Genomic DNA, 15,986 nt, shown 5'->3' on the forward strand with positions numbered 1-15,986 from the left:
AACCCAAAACAAAACCATATTCGAGCCAAAAACAGCTCTTGATCAACAACTCAACTCCCACAAACACCTTCGCCTTGAATATATGCATGTGCCACAAAACCACAGGTCAGAAAAAGCGCCATTCTCCTTGCGAAAAAGTAAATAAATGAATAATGTATCCTCCCCTCTTCTCAACCCAGGCCAGTATGGAGACGAGGAATCAACCTAATCCACCCCACATCCCCCTAATCCTCCTCGCCAACTGAATATCCTTCTGCATAATCGTCACCCTTTTAGCATGAATCGCGCACAGATTCGTATCCTCAAACAGATGCACCATGAAGGCTTCTGCGGCTTCTTGCAAAGCCTGGATTGCGTGCGACTGCCATCGCAGCTCCGCGCCGACTTCTGCGGGCAGCAAGTCAAGCGCGACTTCGCGCACGAGACGCGCAAATGGTAGTTTGGAGATGAGTAGGTCAAAGGAGCGTTGATATTGGCGGATTTCTTTGAGAGCGACTGTGCCGGGTTTGTAGCGTCGGCGGCGGCCGGTGGGGGTTGGGTCGCCGGCTAGAAAATCATATCATAGTCAGTGCGAATCTAATCACCAGAAAGTGAAAAGGATAGAGAGAGAGAGAGGGTTGATGGGAAGAGCTCACGCTGGATATTCGACGTGCGCGGGGCCTTCTTTCCTGCAGGCCGCTTTTCTATCCGGCTCTTCGCGGGAGATGTGGGCGTGGGCTTCTGCTTTTTGCTGGCGGATGGTGATTTAGGTGAGGGGACAGTTTTGCTTGCGCTTGCAGGTTGAGATTCTGTGGTTGGAGCCTTGGATGGCCGCCCTCGCGCGGCTTTGGGGGGCATTTTTTCCCCTTCCTTTTTCTTCGGGTGTCGCAATTCTTGTTGTAGGGGGTAAATAAACACGGAGGAACAGCTTAGCTCTCGGGTCGCAATTGTATCGCTGTAGCGTAAGCTATATGTAGCCTGATTGTTGGAGAAATAGCGCAGACTTGAATAGAGATATAGATTTAAAAAGCGAAGCCAAAAAAAAAGAGGAATGGCAGTCAAAAAGGAATCTTGAAATGTTGTCAGAATTCCCCAGCCACCTTCTTTTTCGCGCGCCTGCCGTCCCGCCGTTGCGCGTCGGCGCTAGTCCAAAACAGGATATATTGCTCTGGCAGCGCGGAGTAGCACGTGACTGCGGCCGTCGGCCAATCACGTGTTTCATCCGGATTATTCACTGGAAACCTAAGGCCACCTCTCCGTAGGACGTTTTGTCATTCATCAACTCCAGAGTGTCGACAGAGTGCGCGCATGCTCATTGTCCTGTTCATGGTTCCGCGGGTGGAGCAGTATTGTATATGGAATTTTGATCTTTTCGCCATCCAGCGACATTGACCGATCCAACGGCTCCATCATTCTCGCTTTTATACAAGTGTTCTCGACTATACAGTTGCAGCATGGCTGCGGTTTTTGGTAATGGCGGACAACCAGGACAGTTTCCGCTAGAGCAATGGTTTTATGAGATGCCTCCTTGCACGCGGTGGTGGACAGCTGCCACCGTGGTCACCTCCGTTTTGGTGCAATGCGAGGCCTTGTCTCCATATCAATTATTCTACAGTTTGCCGGCAGTATATTTGCGATCGCAGGTTAGTTTTCCGGGCGTCGTGGTGTCGTTGTCTCGGGCTAGGCTGACCAGATATATATCTATAGTATTGGCGTTTGATTACGGCGTTTCTATACTTCGGCCCCCTCAATCTCGACCTTATATTCCACGTCTTCTTCCTACAACGGTACTCGCGCCTCCTTGAGGAATCATCAGGCCGGTCCCCCGCATATTTTTCCTGGCTCCTCTTCTACGCCATGAGCTCGCTGCTGATTCTGTCGCCGTTCCTGTCTCTGCCGTTCCTCGGCCAGCCGCTTTCTTCTAGTCTGGTGTACATCTGGAGTCGGCGGAATCCAGATACGCGATTGAGTTTCTTAGGCCTGTTGGTCTTTACTGCGCCGTACCTCCCATGGGTGCTGATGGTCTTTTCGCTCTTTGTGCATGGGACCATCCCCAAGGATGAGATCTGTGGTGTCATTGTAGGGCACATATGGTACTTCTTTTCCGACGTGTATCCATCGCTACATGATGGACATCGACCTCTAGATCCACCGGCTTGGTGGAGGAGGCTCTTTGAAGGTAGTGGCGAGGACACGCAGGCTGCGAATATCAATCAAGACATTGCAGCGGCAGCGGCGCCTGAGGTGCGGTAGAATGAGCACTGCGTTTATTCTAGACTACCCCCGGGCTTGGGGTATAACCCTTGCATGTACATTGGGTGTTATATATTTCGGATTTGATACCCAAGCAGGAGTTTTGTTCTGATCACTTCCACTTTTGCGAAGAAAGCATGTTGGCGTTTTCCCTTTCTCTCGAGTATGATATCAGCAGAGCGTTGGTTTGAATAAATTGTTGCAACGATTATTGCCACTCACAAATTGCAAGCATCTCTTCCCCTGTGTATAGCGCTGCCAAGCGATTACGGTGTATACTAAGGTAGGTACCATATGGCATAGTTACAGTCGATGGAATGATCAATGGATATAGAAAATACGTCAAGGACGTTTTCTTTTAGTATGTCCATGGACGCTCCAACGAGCGGAACAGAACAGTTGGATGATCGCTCGTATCTCGTATTGAATAATATTCGTATGCTCGGTACTCCGTCGGCCAATGATGGTGGATCTAGCATGCTAAAACGGACTTGCCAACATGCGTTCGCCGAACCCCGCCCGTCGGGGGTGCTGATTGGTTGGTCATGGCGGCACACTAGCGGATATGTCACTCGTGCGACTCCATTGGGTCCACTACAATACAGGCACGGTATGGCTGTTAGTCACGTGATTGGGTACGGTACGTAGTCGTAAAGAAAGGGTGTGTCCCAATACCCGATGCAGTCTAGGGCCTATGCGCCTGTCGTATTCGCACCGCACATAATCGAATGTTTAGCAGCAAACCACGAAGTGAGCCAGATGATAATTACCTGTTGGGGCAAGCTACTCGCCGTAGATAGACGTTCGCTAATACACCGAACTGGACATCCTTTACTCCTATTCGTCCATTCTCATCTCTCTGCAGTGGGGGCTGAAAGGCGAGCGCTCATCATCACCCGTTATCTGAGCCACCACCACCACCAACGCCGCCGCCGCCTTTGATCTACAGACTCTCAGTGTCATCATCACGATCATCACACCCTTGTCACAAGACTCTGATGGGTGATGATAATCCATGGAACCATAGTCGTACTGCAATTATTTGCGTAACTTTATTTTGCATTTGTATTTTTTGTATTTGTGTATTTTCGGGACGGGCTTGGCAACGTCAAAGCGGTAAATTTACAAAATATGGGGTAAAATTACGCCACGAACTTGACTGATTGTGATTGGCCCGTATAGGTCCCTCGCCTTTGATTTAATTAATCTATATTATTAAATCTAATCTAATCTTCTAAGGAGTAAGCACAATGCGTATGTAACTAACAACTAACTATGTATCTAATAATCCACACTATTATGGGATGAGTATATGAAGTGTAGTTGGCGCGCATTTGCAGGGTTTTTGTATTTTTTTTTCTTTTTTGGTATTTAGCCTTGTAAATGCTGAATAAATTCGCCTCGCCAACTGCGACTGTTAATTGTCGTTTGTTGTTTGTCATTCCGGACTTGGCAAGTAGGCAAGATACGGCCGAAAGTATGTCTTCAACCTCTCATTTTTCTTTCGTTAGGGTTACTTATCTTCCGCTATGATTGGCCGATACCGGTGTATTTAATGTTATTTAAAACTTTTTAGCCAATCACAGCGGGAATTAAGTAACCCTGATGCCAAGGCACTAAAAGTGGCAAGTTTACAGCGCTGAGCGACGGGATAGGGCTTCAAGTCTTCTACAAGGAATCTATAGAAAGAGTATTCCGTATTTATGGGCATATGTTGAATGAATCAGATGGAATCGCTGCTGATCGACAGGCAATAATTCCAAATCAAGTGCCTATCACGTGTCTCAATCCGATTCGTTCCGAACTGATTACATAATATACCTGTTGGATTGGTTAACTAACTAGTTAACGATTGTCGTTATATCACATCAGCTACAGTAGGAAGTCAAGTGGAAGCAGTTGAGTGAGTTGAGCAAAGGCATTCTCCCTTGCGACCAGCATGTTATCAACAGTATGCACAAAATACAATGAAGTCGTATTGGCCAAACGGAGTGGCGCCGTGTAACGCGCTAGTAACGCGCTAGTAGCCCAGAGGTACGGCCAGGCTCCAGCGAAAAAAAGGGCTCCATAATTTCCTCTCCCTGACCCTGCCCCAGCTAGTGGCATCCACGGTAGATACAAATCTGACTTCGCAACCACCAGCGATGGCGCGGTTTTCCACTCCCTAGCAATTAATTTTCCTCCAAGACCTCTTCTCTTCCCTGTCGAGGCGATATTCTTTCTCTCTTCTCAACCTCCCCGTTTCCGTCGCACGGCCGTTGCGAATAGTATTTTAATCGGGCATTTCTTGGTCTGCCTCTCACTCGTGTGTCCCTCGGCGAACATTCGCCGCCATCTGTTGAACAAGCGTGTCGCTGCATGGATTTCACTGAAGGCAGTTTAATTTCATTAATTGAGCGAGCGAGCTACCTGCCCTACCTTTCGACTGCCACGCATCCATTGACGACCTGTACGTGACCGACGCTTAAGACCATCTCTCGCACTCGGACCGGTGAATACACCCTATTGTGTGAACACGCAACAACAACTGCTCGAAACTCCGCTTTATGCTCCATGTTCATACATAATAGTTGATCACCACTCTCATACTATTGCTGCAGGGAATCGAGTCTTTTTCTTCGCCTCCGGCACGACAGCCTCTGGCCGGAACTAACAATTCCCCACGACACAATGCGGCGCGGAGTAGTTCTCTTCATACTTGTCAATGTCCTCATCCTCGGATTTCTTATTCGAAGCGTCTTTACGCTGCTGACGCTTCTGCTGGAGGATGCCTCTACGGACGCTATACACCGATCTGAAATCCCCGAGCTCGACTCGAGTATGCTCGATTCTAGACCTCAGATCATCCCCAAGATCATTCACCAAACTTATATAAATGACTCTATTCCGGAGCACTGGTTGGGACCTCAGCAGTCCTGCATCAATCTCCACCCGGACTACGAGTACAAGGTTGGTGTTTTATTCTCTGTCTTGTTGAAAGCCTAGCTAACGTCGATAATCAGCTGTGGACAGATGTAAAATCGAGAGAATTCATCGCAGAGGAATACCCTTGGTTTCTCGAGACGTTCGACGGCTATAAGTACCCCATTCAGCGCGCAGATTCCATTCGCTACTTTGTGCTAGCTCATTATGGCGGCATCTATATAGACCTGGATGATGTGCGTATATCAAATGTTTCCAGTTTAAGTCAATCGAGTTTGTTGGCTGACTATTCGTAGGGCTGCCACCGCCGTCTCGATCCCCTTCTTTCTTACCCAGCATGGGTTCGCCGAACCAAGCCGACTGGAATTTCGAACGACGCCATGGGCTCCGTCCCCCAACATCCTTTCTTTTTGCGAGTGATGGCATCTTTGCAAGCCTACGACAGGCATTGGTTTTTGCCTTACATTACAGTCATGTACTCCACTGGCCCGTTGTTCTTGTCTGTGATTTGGAAAGAGTATATGCGCGATTCGTTTGGCATGGACCGAGTGCGTGTTTTGATGCCGGACGAGTACAACGGATTTCCCTGGAGCTTCTTCACCCACCACGTGGGAAACAGCTGGCACAGGGGCGATGCACAGTTGATCTTCTGGGTATGTCGCTCTTGTCCCCATTTATTGCAATCCGATATTGATCCGTACTAACATATCCATTTAGATGTCTTCTCATTGGCTCCTACTGACTGTCATGGGTTTTATTCTCGCTGGATGCATCGGTTTCTGTATGTGGCTTGTCTATGGACGTTTATTGTTGCTCGGCCAGTATCGACATCGGTACGTCCGGGTAGGAAACAGCAGTTCATCATCCACCAAAATGCGCCGACGACCATTCGTCATCATGCCCAGTTTCCTGCGACGCATAAGCGCGTCATCCAACTCATCAGATGAGGAATTGGGTCACAAGGAAGAAATATACTCCGAATGACCTCAAATTTTTGTTCTTCATTTTCTTCTTGTTTATAAATAATGATAGAACAGCGCTTGATTACTCTTTTTTTTCTTTGGTCAATACAGACACACATAAATAAGCACATTTGCATATCAACGACCCTTGGTTAAAATTCTTTTTTTCTTGCAGCAAGCATTCTTACTTTTACAAGGGATCATGGCCTTGATTATTATCATCACTAATACTATTTAAAATTATTATTATCACTGTTCTCCTCCTTTTTTGTGGTCATTGATCGGCGCCTTGTGAATCATTGTTGTGTTTGTTGCTTGTTGCTCGGTATTGGGGAAACATCTGTCCAAGATCGGCTTATTATCTACTAAACCTTCGAGGCAATCCAATCAATCAATATTGTCTATTTTCGAAGTTCACATTGACCAGAGATGAGAGATGTGTATATCCAAAAGATTTCAAAAAATTACCTAGGACCTGTCTTCAGAATGTAGGGCGGGCATCCTTGCGTATATGTCGTTTGACTGAACTGATATTAATGTTTGCCACGTAGTTAAGAACTTAATCGGAATTCCTGGCATTCTTCGATCATCGTCTACATGCCAGAAACAACACGCAGTCCTGGACTCACCCAGAAAAGGCCTTGAAGATAGAACTGTATGGGAAGAATAGACCGGTGCTAGGATTCAAGCATTGTTTCATTCTTGTTACGGAGGTAGAAGTAGAATTAACCTTGTGAGAGCCTACAAAGGGATTCTTTATAATAAGCTTATAGACAGAAAAGAATGATTCATTCCATATTGTCTGCCCTTGACTGATCGCAGCTTATCAGGCACGGTCAGGAATTTAAGGATTCATAACCTCTTCAACTCTTGTTCTCCATCTTCTCATCCCTTATCTCACCCAACTACCAGATATCAACCACAGACGAAGCAATGCATCTCCGATCCCTCCTCATCTCCTTCAGCGTGCTCGCTGCCGCAACACCAATCCTCTCTCCTCGGTCAGACACAAACACCTACAACATAACAACCGACCAAATCCTCAGCATCGCACCTAACTCATCCACCTGCGCCAACCCACCTGCCGTCGGCGAATGCGCAACAGCTGAGCAGGCCGCGCCAGCCATCAGCGCCTCGTTCAGCACGTACAGCGTCGACTCGCGCGCCGAACAGGCCGCTCTCGTGGCTCTCATGGCCTTTGAGACGTTGGATTTCAGGTATAACCGGAATCATTTCCCGGGTGTAGCCGGACAGGGCAGTGAGTTTCTCCCTATGTTTACGAAAAAAAAAGAGATATAAACTGATCATAAAAAATACAGCACGAAACATGCAATCACCCACTTACAACGACAAATACGCTGCCTCCATCCCCGCGCTGAGCGAGCAATACGCGTCGGCCACAGGCAACGTAACTGCCATTCTGGACCTGTTGGTGGCCGACGATAGCTACGACTTTGGTTCTGCAGCGTGGTTCCTGACGACGCAGTGCAGTGACAGTGTGCGTGCGGAGCTGCAGCAGGGTTCGGAGAGTGGGTGGGAAGGGTATATCACTTCGTGTGTTGGGACGACAGTGACAGATGAGAGGAAGGATTATTGGCTGAAGGCTGTGGATGTTTTGGGGGTTGGCAGTGAGTAGGTGTGACTAGAGGAGATATCTAGGTAGGATAGGTTTATTCAATTCTGATATCAAGGATGTTGTGATCCCGTGCCGTGACGAGCCCTAATCGCTGATACTTAATAGTTACGACTGACTAGGATAGTGATGTGCTGTCACCCTAGGTAAACAATATAACCTGATCTACAACAAGATAGACTATCTATAAACCCTCCTTCCACTCCTCTTTGCATTGCTCAAACCCCTCTCCCCGAAACCCCTCCCCAGCTCTTTGACGCGCCTCCTCCAATGCCTCCCAAACAGGCACAGATACAGACATCACCGTATCAATCTTCCATCCGCACCGAACGTATACATCTTTCAACCCCCTTTCCCTCTCAGCATCTTCAACACGCTTTTTCCGTGCCCGCATTTCCTCCTCATCCGCTCTATTACCTGGATACCCAAGCTCCTCAGGCTTCCGAGGGATCAAAATATCATCGTCAAATGGAATATTCTGCAGTGTCAGGAACGCGCGGATCCACACGTAGAGCGGATTCTGTGGCGATGTCATCGGAATAGCAGATAGTGTCTGCCAGGCTTCCGGGTCCTCGAAATGCTTCCATTCTGTGATTGTCTCTGTATACATACATAGGTACAAGATGTTGGCACATATGCACTATGAAAAGAGAGAGGAAGGGGAAGATGTAACGTACGGTTGTCCAGATCATAGATCAATTCCGTCCCATACAGTCCGCCTCCAGCACCAGGGCATTCCGACCTGTCCAGAGATCGCTACGGTCCTGGAAGGTTGGGTCGCGCGCAAACTCCCATGCATCTTCACCTTCGCCTTCTACTTCTGCTTCTGCTTCTGCTTCGTCGTCATCATGGTTCCCGCCACTTGCGTTAGGCACGCGAGCGAGATAACACAGTGACCGAGTGTCGTAGTTAAGCCGGTAATCTTCGTCGGTAACGTACGGAAGCCGGCATGCTAGCTGTACTGCTGCCTTGCTAAAGCCGTTCTGCGCCGCCGCATGGTGATTAATCGAGTTGCGGGGATGCCGTTGTGTCTGTGGTGATGGGAGGATCAGTGTGGATGCGGGGATGTAGCGGAGGTCAACTAGGAGGGTGTAGAAGGTTGTTAGGGCTGAGATGAGAGGGTTGTGTAGAGAAGTCATAGGATTGTGGATGGAGGGGTCAAGGTGGAAGCTCTTTTATGCTTGCCAATTCGACGAATTTGCTGACTGGTATCTACCTGTTCCTTTTCAGATAGTGTCTGTTGGTTACCTAGGTAACCTCAAGGTTATCTGAAGTTATATATCTCAGTTAAAAAGGTATGCAGGAGTAGGATGGGCCAAAGATAGAAAATGTTGACGATACTTGTCTAGTCTAGTGCCCGTCCCTGCGCTCAAAACCGGATGTAAGCGTAGATAATGTACATCTTAACTTGATAACAAGAGACTATATCTGAACTATAAAATTCTATTGGAGTTAAATCTGTATATGTAGTTGGAATTTAGTCTGTATCATGGTTGATGCTCTGCAAAGATATCGTACAATTTCAGCAACTGATTCCACCTGGAATTCGTGCATAGACGTAGTCCAAAAACGTAATTTAGACAAGTCACTGACAAAGGCTACAAGTATGCTGGCCCAGTTTTCCATTAATGCCCTCTCTGTATGCGTCGGTCCAAGTAATATAGCAAAACTAATAATTATATTAGAAATTAGTTTCCCGTTTTAGAGATCCAGGTACTTTCTTCCACAACGGCCTGTCCACTGCGTGCGCCACTCCAACGGACTTGGGCGTATTTCTTCGTCGATGAATGAAAGGGGGTAAGCAATCTGATATTTCCAGATATCCCAGTCCGCTGAAGGACATCATAAAGTAGGGCATGGTAAGTCTAGCTGGAGGTAAGACTGGCAGCCGAAACAGCGGATATGCTGAATTTGAACTGACATAGCACTGTAACCCTTTTAGGAAATGCGCTGCATTAGGGTTAGCTAGTCATGTGACATGTTGGACATTGATGTATATATATGATAAAATTGTGTAAATTCTGAACATGGAAAGTATGATCCACTTGTATTTGTATTTTTAGCAAAGATTTGATAACATCTGCAGCACGGTAGAATGATCCCTGATTAGGCAAGATTGGGCGTGCCTAGGTATCAAGCGATTTTGGAACAACGCATGATTATCTTTATGATTATAGGTTAATTATCGGAGTAACTATTATTTCATGCAATATGTTGTTGCATAAATGACTCTAAAGTGTTGAAAAGGAAAAATAAACGCTCCAATTTTTCTAGACTGTGGCAAGTCCCTCCGACACCTGAATCATCTACTTCAATACCTACTATTCTGTGGGAGGGGGATGTACGATCGAAAATATCCCTGAATATCTGGGTCAGCAAAGTGTGTATCGCTTCCGTGCTGCAAGATAGTGACCAATCATACACGAGTAACGTCACAACATGCCACAAGCAGAGACATACAGTTCCGAATCCGATAGCAGAGAGACGTAGATATAATCTAGGTAGCAGGGGTTTTCGGCGTCTGCTTCAATAAGCTCGGCGACGGGTCTGGCAACCGGGGTAGCTCCTGAGTATTGGCATCGTCTGGAGCCTCGACGTCTAGAGCTGATTGATTCTGCCTATCGTAAATCCGTGTAATCAAGTTGATGGAGGCTAGACAGAAGTTGACGATAGTTATGGTCGTAATCACGGCCTCGAAATCGGTCCAGCTCATTATGGGACCGTGTGAATGCGTGCGAATATGCGTACCAGGATATAGTCCGACTAGAAGATGTGAAATATGAATCTTGGAACAGAGCTGAATTCTCCAAGGAGATGAGAAAAGGATCATATAATTAGGCAACACTCTACACCTAGCATGGATCTTCCGTTTGTTGCCTGGCTGATAAAGTCACTTCTATCAAGCTGTATTATTGCGTCAACGTATCTAGGCAGCAGTATCTACATCTTCTCGCATCTCACACCTCACACAGCTCTTCAAGTAAACATGAATCTCTGATACGTCTGCGTCAACTTTCAACGTCAGCGATCAATCCTGATAAACTTCCCCCTGGAGAAGATATTCAAATGTCTATCAGTACCGGATCAGATTTGTCTTGCACTTAGCTGCAAGTCTATCTATGCTCAATATCTGGACCTCCTCAGAGCCCAGAATTTACAATTTTTGCAGCTTCTTCCTCCACAAAGTAGGCCAATAATGCACCGTAAAATCGACGATCTTCACAGCTGGCCTCGCATTCAATTACTCCACCGGTCGGAGGACAGACGTTGGAAGTATTGCGGTGGATGTTGGAATCTGCATGGACGCTCTGCCTGGCGCTGCCCTTTGGAACTGCTGCCACGCTTGGGCTGGAATTTGCACTCTCCTCGAAGACCCCCATGCATGCCATATGCTAGGAAATTTGATATTTGCCATTGCTTGACCATGACATTGCCCGATAAGCTTCATTTGATAGAGACAATCAAGCTTGCCAAGGTCAGGGACCCCAGTACACGACAGTCGTATTTTATTGGGATGCTCTATCATCCTATCTACGGCAGATTGCGCCGCTCTGTTGGGCATGACTGCACTTTTAGTGGCCATCCTCTGGCAGAAATCGACATCACAGTTCGGTTTTCCTGGGATGAGTATTTCCATGCTCTGGAAATAATCTGGCTGTACGATATCCGGAGGAAGAAGACTTTTAAGACTTTTTGAGACACATGAAACAAAGAATCCGTCACCACATTTATCAGTGCTGTCTTCCAGTATGCGATTAAGGACACCGTCCATGTGTCCACATAAGCATACAAAGAGGTGGCTTAAACAATTCTTTAATGAAGCCGGTACAAATGCCCCGTGGCTGCCCAAGTGGTTTTCAACCTATACAGCAAAGGACCCATGCAAGTGCTATACGGGAGGGGAGTTTAAATCATACAATCATATTTACATAAATGTTAAGAGCCAAATTTGCTAGATAGTCACCAATGTGGACCGGCTGCTGGCACATTTTACATGGACGAGTATAGGTCTAGAGGCAAGATGATGGCCTATATTTGACCGACCTAAGAAAAAAGCACTGGCTATTGAAGTTCTTGCTCCGGACCGAGCCCTGAACTCTGATACCTATGGCCAATGGCCCTCTGACCAAAACGCAAGATGCAATGTTGCTTACCATAGCAGGTTACCAATGCGTTATGTTGCCTAATTAGGAACCACTAGGAAACAGTTCCCAGTATTAGAAATATAATAACACAGTAATTTTAATCAAACCTACCAAATCTGGTTACAGATCTAGTATTGACATGTACAATCGCACTAAATCAAGATGTATTTTATCTGGGAACATTACTAAATCTTGTAATCACTTAGGGTTTATAATCATCTATACGAGCTTGTACTCATAAGTTATAATCTTTTCATAAAGTATGCCTTCCTAATTAAGAATCAAGCTTATGGTTAATTATTTCTTTAAATCTGTGCTATGCTTACGCATCTACCTATCTACCTGCCTATATGTTGTGTATTTATACGTTGCTTACAGTGAGTGCCTCTGAATTCACCTTGTCAAGCATGTGATTAACTAGTTACTACTTATTTCTAGGAACTGTACAGTTATCTATCTAATCTAGTTATATCTCAACATTGGGGAATGTATATAAATTAGAGATGTTCGGAGACACTAGTAAAGTTATGCGTCCTGATTTGGTAATGTCCCCCATTTTCTGCTATGGTAGGGGTTGAGAAAATATATAAAATCGTTACAAGATAATAATTATTCGATCCTATGCCATCCACGCTATAATTATGTACATTGCAGATTAATTATCTTGAAGTATTCTAAACATTACATTTTAAAGATCACATTATAGCACACCCTTGGTAGAAACAATATCTCCCGCTCCCACCTCGCCGGCAACTCTCCGCGCGCAAGCAGTACGAACCGCAACAGCCAATGCCTTGAACGCACTCTCTGCACGATGGTGATCATTCGATCCATACGAGCAGCCCACATGCAACGTAACGCCCGCCGCCTGCGCAAAGCTCTCAAGCCCATGCGTAATCATCTCCGTGCTCAAATCGCCAATCTTCTCGCGCTTGAATCCAAGATCAATCACCGCGTATGCCCGGTTTGACAAATCAATGACCGCCCAGGACAGCGCCTCATCGAGCGGTGCGTCGCCGCGTCCGAAGCGGGCGAGTGATGCGCGCGCGCCCAGCGCTTTTGTGAATGCTGTGCCTAGGCCGAGGAATGTGTCCTCGGTTGTGTGGTGGTCGTCGACTAGATACCCAGATATTAGCTAGTATTCTCCTACTGTTGTCAGATTGGAGGATGGATATACTGTAGAGATCCCCCTTGGCGCGAACCGCCAAACTCCATCCGGAATGTTTCGCCAGAGCATGCAACATATGATCCAAAAACCCGATTCCGGTATTAATAGTTATCTGCTGACTGGCTGTGAACTGTGTCGCATGGGGCGCATTTTTGTCTGGAATAACGCCCTTCTTTGCAGCAGCCCTGTCCTCGGCGGATTCTGGCTCGGGGAAATGGTCGCTTTCTTCGAATGGGAGCAGCACGCCGCCGTCTAGCGAGAGGGAGACCTGGATTTTGGTCTCGTTCGTGATACGTGAGATCGACACCGTGCGGCGGGGAAGGGAGGAGGATGCCATTGTGCCGGGTTATAGCTTTGGGCGCTAAGCTAAAGTTGGGACTGGACTGGACTGGAGCTGGAGCCAATTAGGGAGACTTGCCCGGTCGAGTTGGCAATTGATCGGTAAGTTTCTTGGGTAGTTGAGGATATTCTGAAGGAAGAAAATTCGCGGCGTGAGTCAAACCCGAAGCTGATTGGCCATGCGGGGAGGTCGGACGGGCACATCTCTTATTGGTCGGACAGCCGCCCATGATGAAATTGGGATTCGCCTCTGATCACTCTCTCTTCCTCTCTCTCTCTCTCACACACTCAAACTGACCGACTCACGTAGCTTCTACCTCCGACACATCCAACCCACTGGCTGGCCCAGCTCATCTTTGGTATATTGACAATCAGACCACCCCACTCGGCATTTGTCGGATCTGTCGAAAAAGAAACGATACATATGTTACACCAATTCGATCGATCGATAGCTTTTTCGTCGGTGTCATAATCGAGCGAGAACTAGCGTGGTTAAAACTTGCAGCAAGAAGCATTCCTCACATCATGCCGCCACCATCGAATCAGCGAGCGCATGTTGAACCGCCCGAGCAGGTCACGACGGAGGCGGTCAAGGGATTTGCTGTAGGCGCATTACGGGTAGGTGTAGATGTCGACGCCGAAAAAGAAAAGAAAGAGAGGCTAAACAAGTCTGTAGTTTGGCTCCATGTCCATTCTCGCACACATGATACTGATCATGCCTCATCCGTTTACATTCAATAACGCTGCACCGCCTGCCTCCGAAGCAGGCCGAGCAGCATCGTCTCGCTTTTCGTCTGCTGGCATTCGAAACAATCTATTCTACCGACCGCTCTCGTCACTATCGGAGAGCATAGGCCCGTTGTCGCGCGTTTACCGCGGATTGACACCGCAATTCAAGACGTTTCTCCAGATTGCGGCCATGACGCTCGGCGGAAGCATCTGGGCTGAGCGGCGAGTGAACGAGTATCTCAATGCGCTCCGGAGACTGCGACGGGCAGAAAGGAGAGCCGAGCAGTAGTTAGATGCAACAGAGGTAAGCAAAGATCGGGTAGTCTATGGCTTCACCGAACGGCAGCTCTCTTACAGGCAGGCCATGGACGGGGTTTGATATTGGTTGGGCAGTTCCTGCATGGTTCATGCCTATCCACGGACTCGAGTGCACGTGTAAGGCGATGTTGATGTTGATGCATCGAACGCAGAGCGTCCCAACAATGTAGTCCTCGGACATACATACTACATACTCCGTACTTGGTATAGAATGATTTAGGTTTATCTTGTGCATACTGCAGTGTCGTGTCACCGTGGAATGTCGGGCAGGGACTCTGTGATAGCCACGTAGCTGGATTTCTTCTTCTCAACGGAGTACACGGAGTACCTAGGCACTAATCCGAATTATAGTATAAACAAATACTCCGCATTGTCTGCTGATCATGGCGCCATCGTGGCGATTTCTGTCCCGGCCCAGCTGCATCTGATAATCTCTCAAACTATACTGCGGGAAATATAACAGCTGCAACTATAGCTAGTTAGTAGGTAATAGAAGAAGGTGGCCGCTCCACCGCATGTGTCTCTGCTTCGTCATCTTCCTCGTAATTGCGTCTTAACCGGCTTTAATGAGCAGCTAGGAGATGGATTGCTAGCACGAATTCACCAAACAATCAAGCCAATCATGTCTCGTGCTCGTCAAGTGTCTTACAACCATCAAGGGACTAAAGAAACGAAGCATAGATAAGGTGCCTGAACTTCCAGGTTCGCATGTCAGGTGTCGATGTCTCAAAAACCGGCCTAGCTCCAGCGCCACCGGCCAATCGCGGGCTAGCGCGCCGCCGCTGGCCAATCACACGCGCGCAAAGCAGCAGCGCCAGGCACGCCATGGCCCAAAGCGGCATGGCGTGGCCTGCTTAAAGCTTCTCGTCGTCGTCTTTTCGCTTCTTTTCGTCTTTCTTCCTCTCGCCGTGAGTCTCTCTTTGCATTTCTTCTTCTCATTTATATTCCAGATTCAGTATTCTATATCCTGTATTCTGTATTCTGCCGGTCCCTGCACTCTCCCTCTGCCTCTCCCTCTTCTCCCCTGATCTCCCTTCCCCTGCAGATCCCCCAAGCATCGCTGCCGCATGCAGCCTGGATTTGACATCATCCTAGTAACCAGTCCATACTATACATACATACATACATACATCCATACATACTACATACCTTCTCTTAAACTCCATTTGCGGACATTGACGTGACAACCAACTGCCCCTAAACCAGCTGACTTGTTTGTATACTCCATACTACTGCGCTGCTTCTTGCTTGGCAGTTCCGCATTCGGCGCCTTTCTCTGTCTTTCCCCTCTAGGCTTTCCTTCATCTCTAGTACAACCCTGGTTCCTTTTATCCTCATCCTCTCACGCTCTGCTTTGCCATCGCTGCACATCTGTATCCAGCTGCAGCCAAGTTCCTGTGCAAAAAGGCACAGATCTATACAGTTATTGTTGAACTCACAGCACCTGTGAAAATATCCTTGCCATCCATGGCACTCTAATCACCAGTAGGTTGCATACTCTTTTCCCCCATTGCATCATTGTCATATATAGCTTTTAT

General features: G+C 47.4%; 7 protein-coding genes across 7 annotated transcripts; 4 read left to right on the top strand and 3 right to left on the bottom strand.

Annotated features, from left to right (window-relative positions):
• Positions 1 to 199: 199 nt before the first annotated feature.
• On the bottom strand, positions 200 to 837 carry UA08_07960 (hypothetical protein; the record flags this gene model as incomplete). Its single annotated transcript, XM_020262868.1, has 2 exons — positions 200 to 546; positions 636 to 837. 2 exons carry the CDS (start codon positions 835 to 837, stop codon positions 200 to 202), a joined length of 549 nt encoding a protein of 182 aa, XP_020116936.1.
• Positions 838 to 1,433: 596 nt separating this feature from the next.
• UA08_07961 (hypothetical protein) lies at positions 1,434 to 2,232 on the top strand (the record flags this gene model as incomplete). The annotated part of the gene is made up of 2 exons (XM_020262869.1): positions 1,434 to 1,622; positions 1,687 to 2,232. The coding sequence occupies 2 exons, from the start codon at positions 1,434 to 1,436 to the stop codon at positions 2,230 to 2,232; spliced, it is 735 nt and encodes a 244-aa protein (XP_020116939.1).
• A 2,670-nt stretch (positions 2,233 to 4,902) lies between these two features.
• Positions 4,903 to 6,138, top strand: UA08_07962 (Mannosyl phosphorylinositol ceramide synthase SUR1; the record flags this gene model as incomplete). The annotated part of the gene is made up of 4 exons (XM_020262870.1): positions 4,903 to 5,181; positions 5,235 to 5,390; positions 5,451 to 5,807; positions 5,872 to 6,138. The coding sequence occupies 4 exons, from the start codon at positions 4,903 to 4,905 to the stop codon at positions 6,136 to 6,138; spliced, it is 1,059 nt and encodes a 352-aa protein (XP_020116938.1).
• Positions 6,139 to 7,049: 911 nt separating this feature from the next.
• On the top strand, positions 7,050 to 7,752 carry UA08_07963 (hypothetical protein; the record flags this gene model as incomplete). Its single annotated transcript, XM_020262871.1, has 2 exons — positions 7,050 to 7,374; positions 7,436 to 7,752. The coding sequence occupies 2 exons, from the start codon at positions 7,050 to 7,052 to the stop codon at positions 7,750 to 7,752; spliced, it is 642 nt and encodes a 213-aa protein (XP_020116941.1).
• Positions 7,753 to 7,933: 181 nt separating this feature from the next.
• UA08_07964 (hypothetical protein) lies at positions 7,934 to 8,888 on the bottom strand (the record flags this gene model as incomplete). Its single annotated transcript, XM_020262872.1, has 2 exons — positions 7,934 to 8,349; positions 8,492 to 8,888. 2 exons carry the CDS (start codon positions 8,886 to 8,888, stop codon positions 7,934 to 7,936), a joined length of 813 nt encoding a protein of 270 aa, XP_020116940.1.
• A 3,706-nt stretch (positions 8,889 to 12,594) lies between these two features.
• On the bottom strand, positions 12,595 to 13,399 carry UA08_07965 (Imidazoleglycerol-phosphate dehydratase; the record flags this gene model as incomplete). The annotated part of the gene is made up of 2 exons (XM_020262873.1): positions 12,595 to 13,010; positions 13,072 to 13,399. The coding sequence occupies 2 exons, from the start codon at positions 13,397 to 13,399 to the stop codon at positions 12,595 to 12,597; spliced, it is 744 nt and encodes a 247-aa protein (XP_020116943.1).
• Positions 13,400 to 13,926: 527 nt separating this feature from the next.
• Positions 13,927 to 14,419, top strand: UA08_07966 (hypothetical protein; the record flags this gene model as incomplete). The annotated part of the gene is made up of 2 exons (XM_020262874.1): positions 13,927 to 14,019; positions 14,078 to 14,419. The coding sequence occupies 2 exons, from the start codon at positions 13,927 to 13,929 to the stop codon at positions 14,417 to 14,419; spliced, it is 435 nt and encodes a 144-aa protein (XP_020116942.1).
• Between the last annotated feature and the right edge of the window lie 1,567 nt (positions 14,420 to 15,986).

This window comes from Talaromyces atroroseus (genome assembly GCF_001907595.1).
Source record: "Talaromyces atroroseus strain IBT 11181 chromosome Unknown scaffold_12, whole genome shotgun sequence".
NCBI lineage: Eukaryota > Fungi > Ascomycota > Eurotiomycetes > Eurotiales > Trichocomaceae > Talaromyces > Talaromyces atroroseus.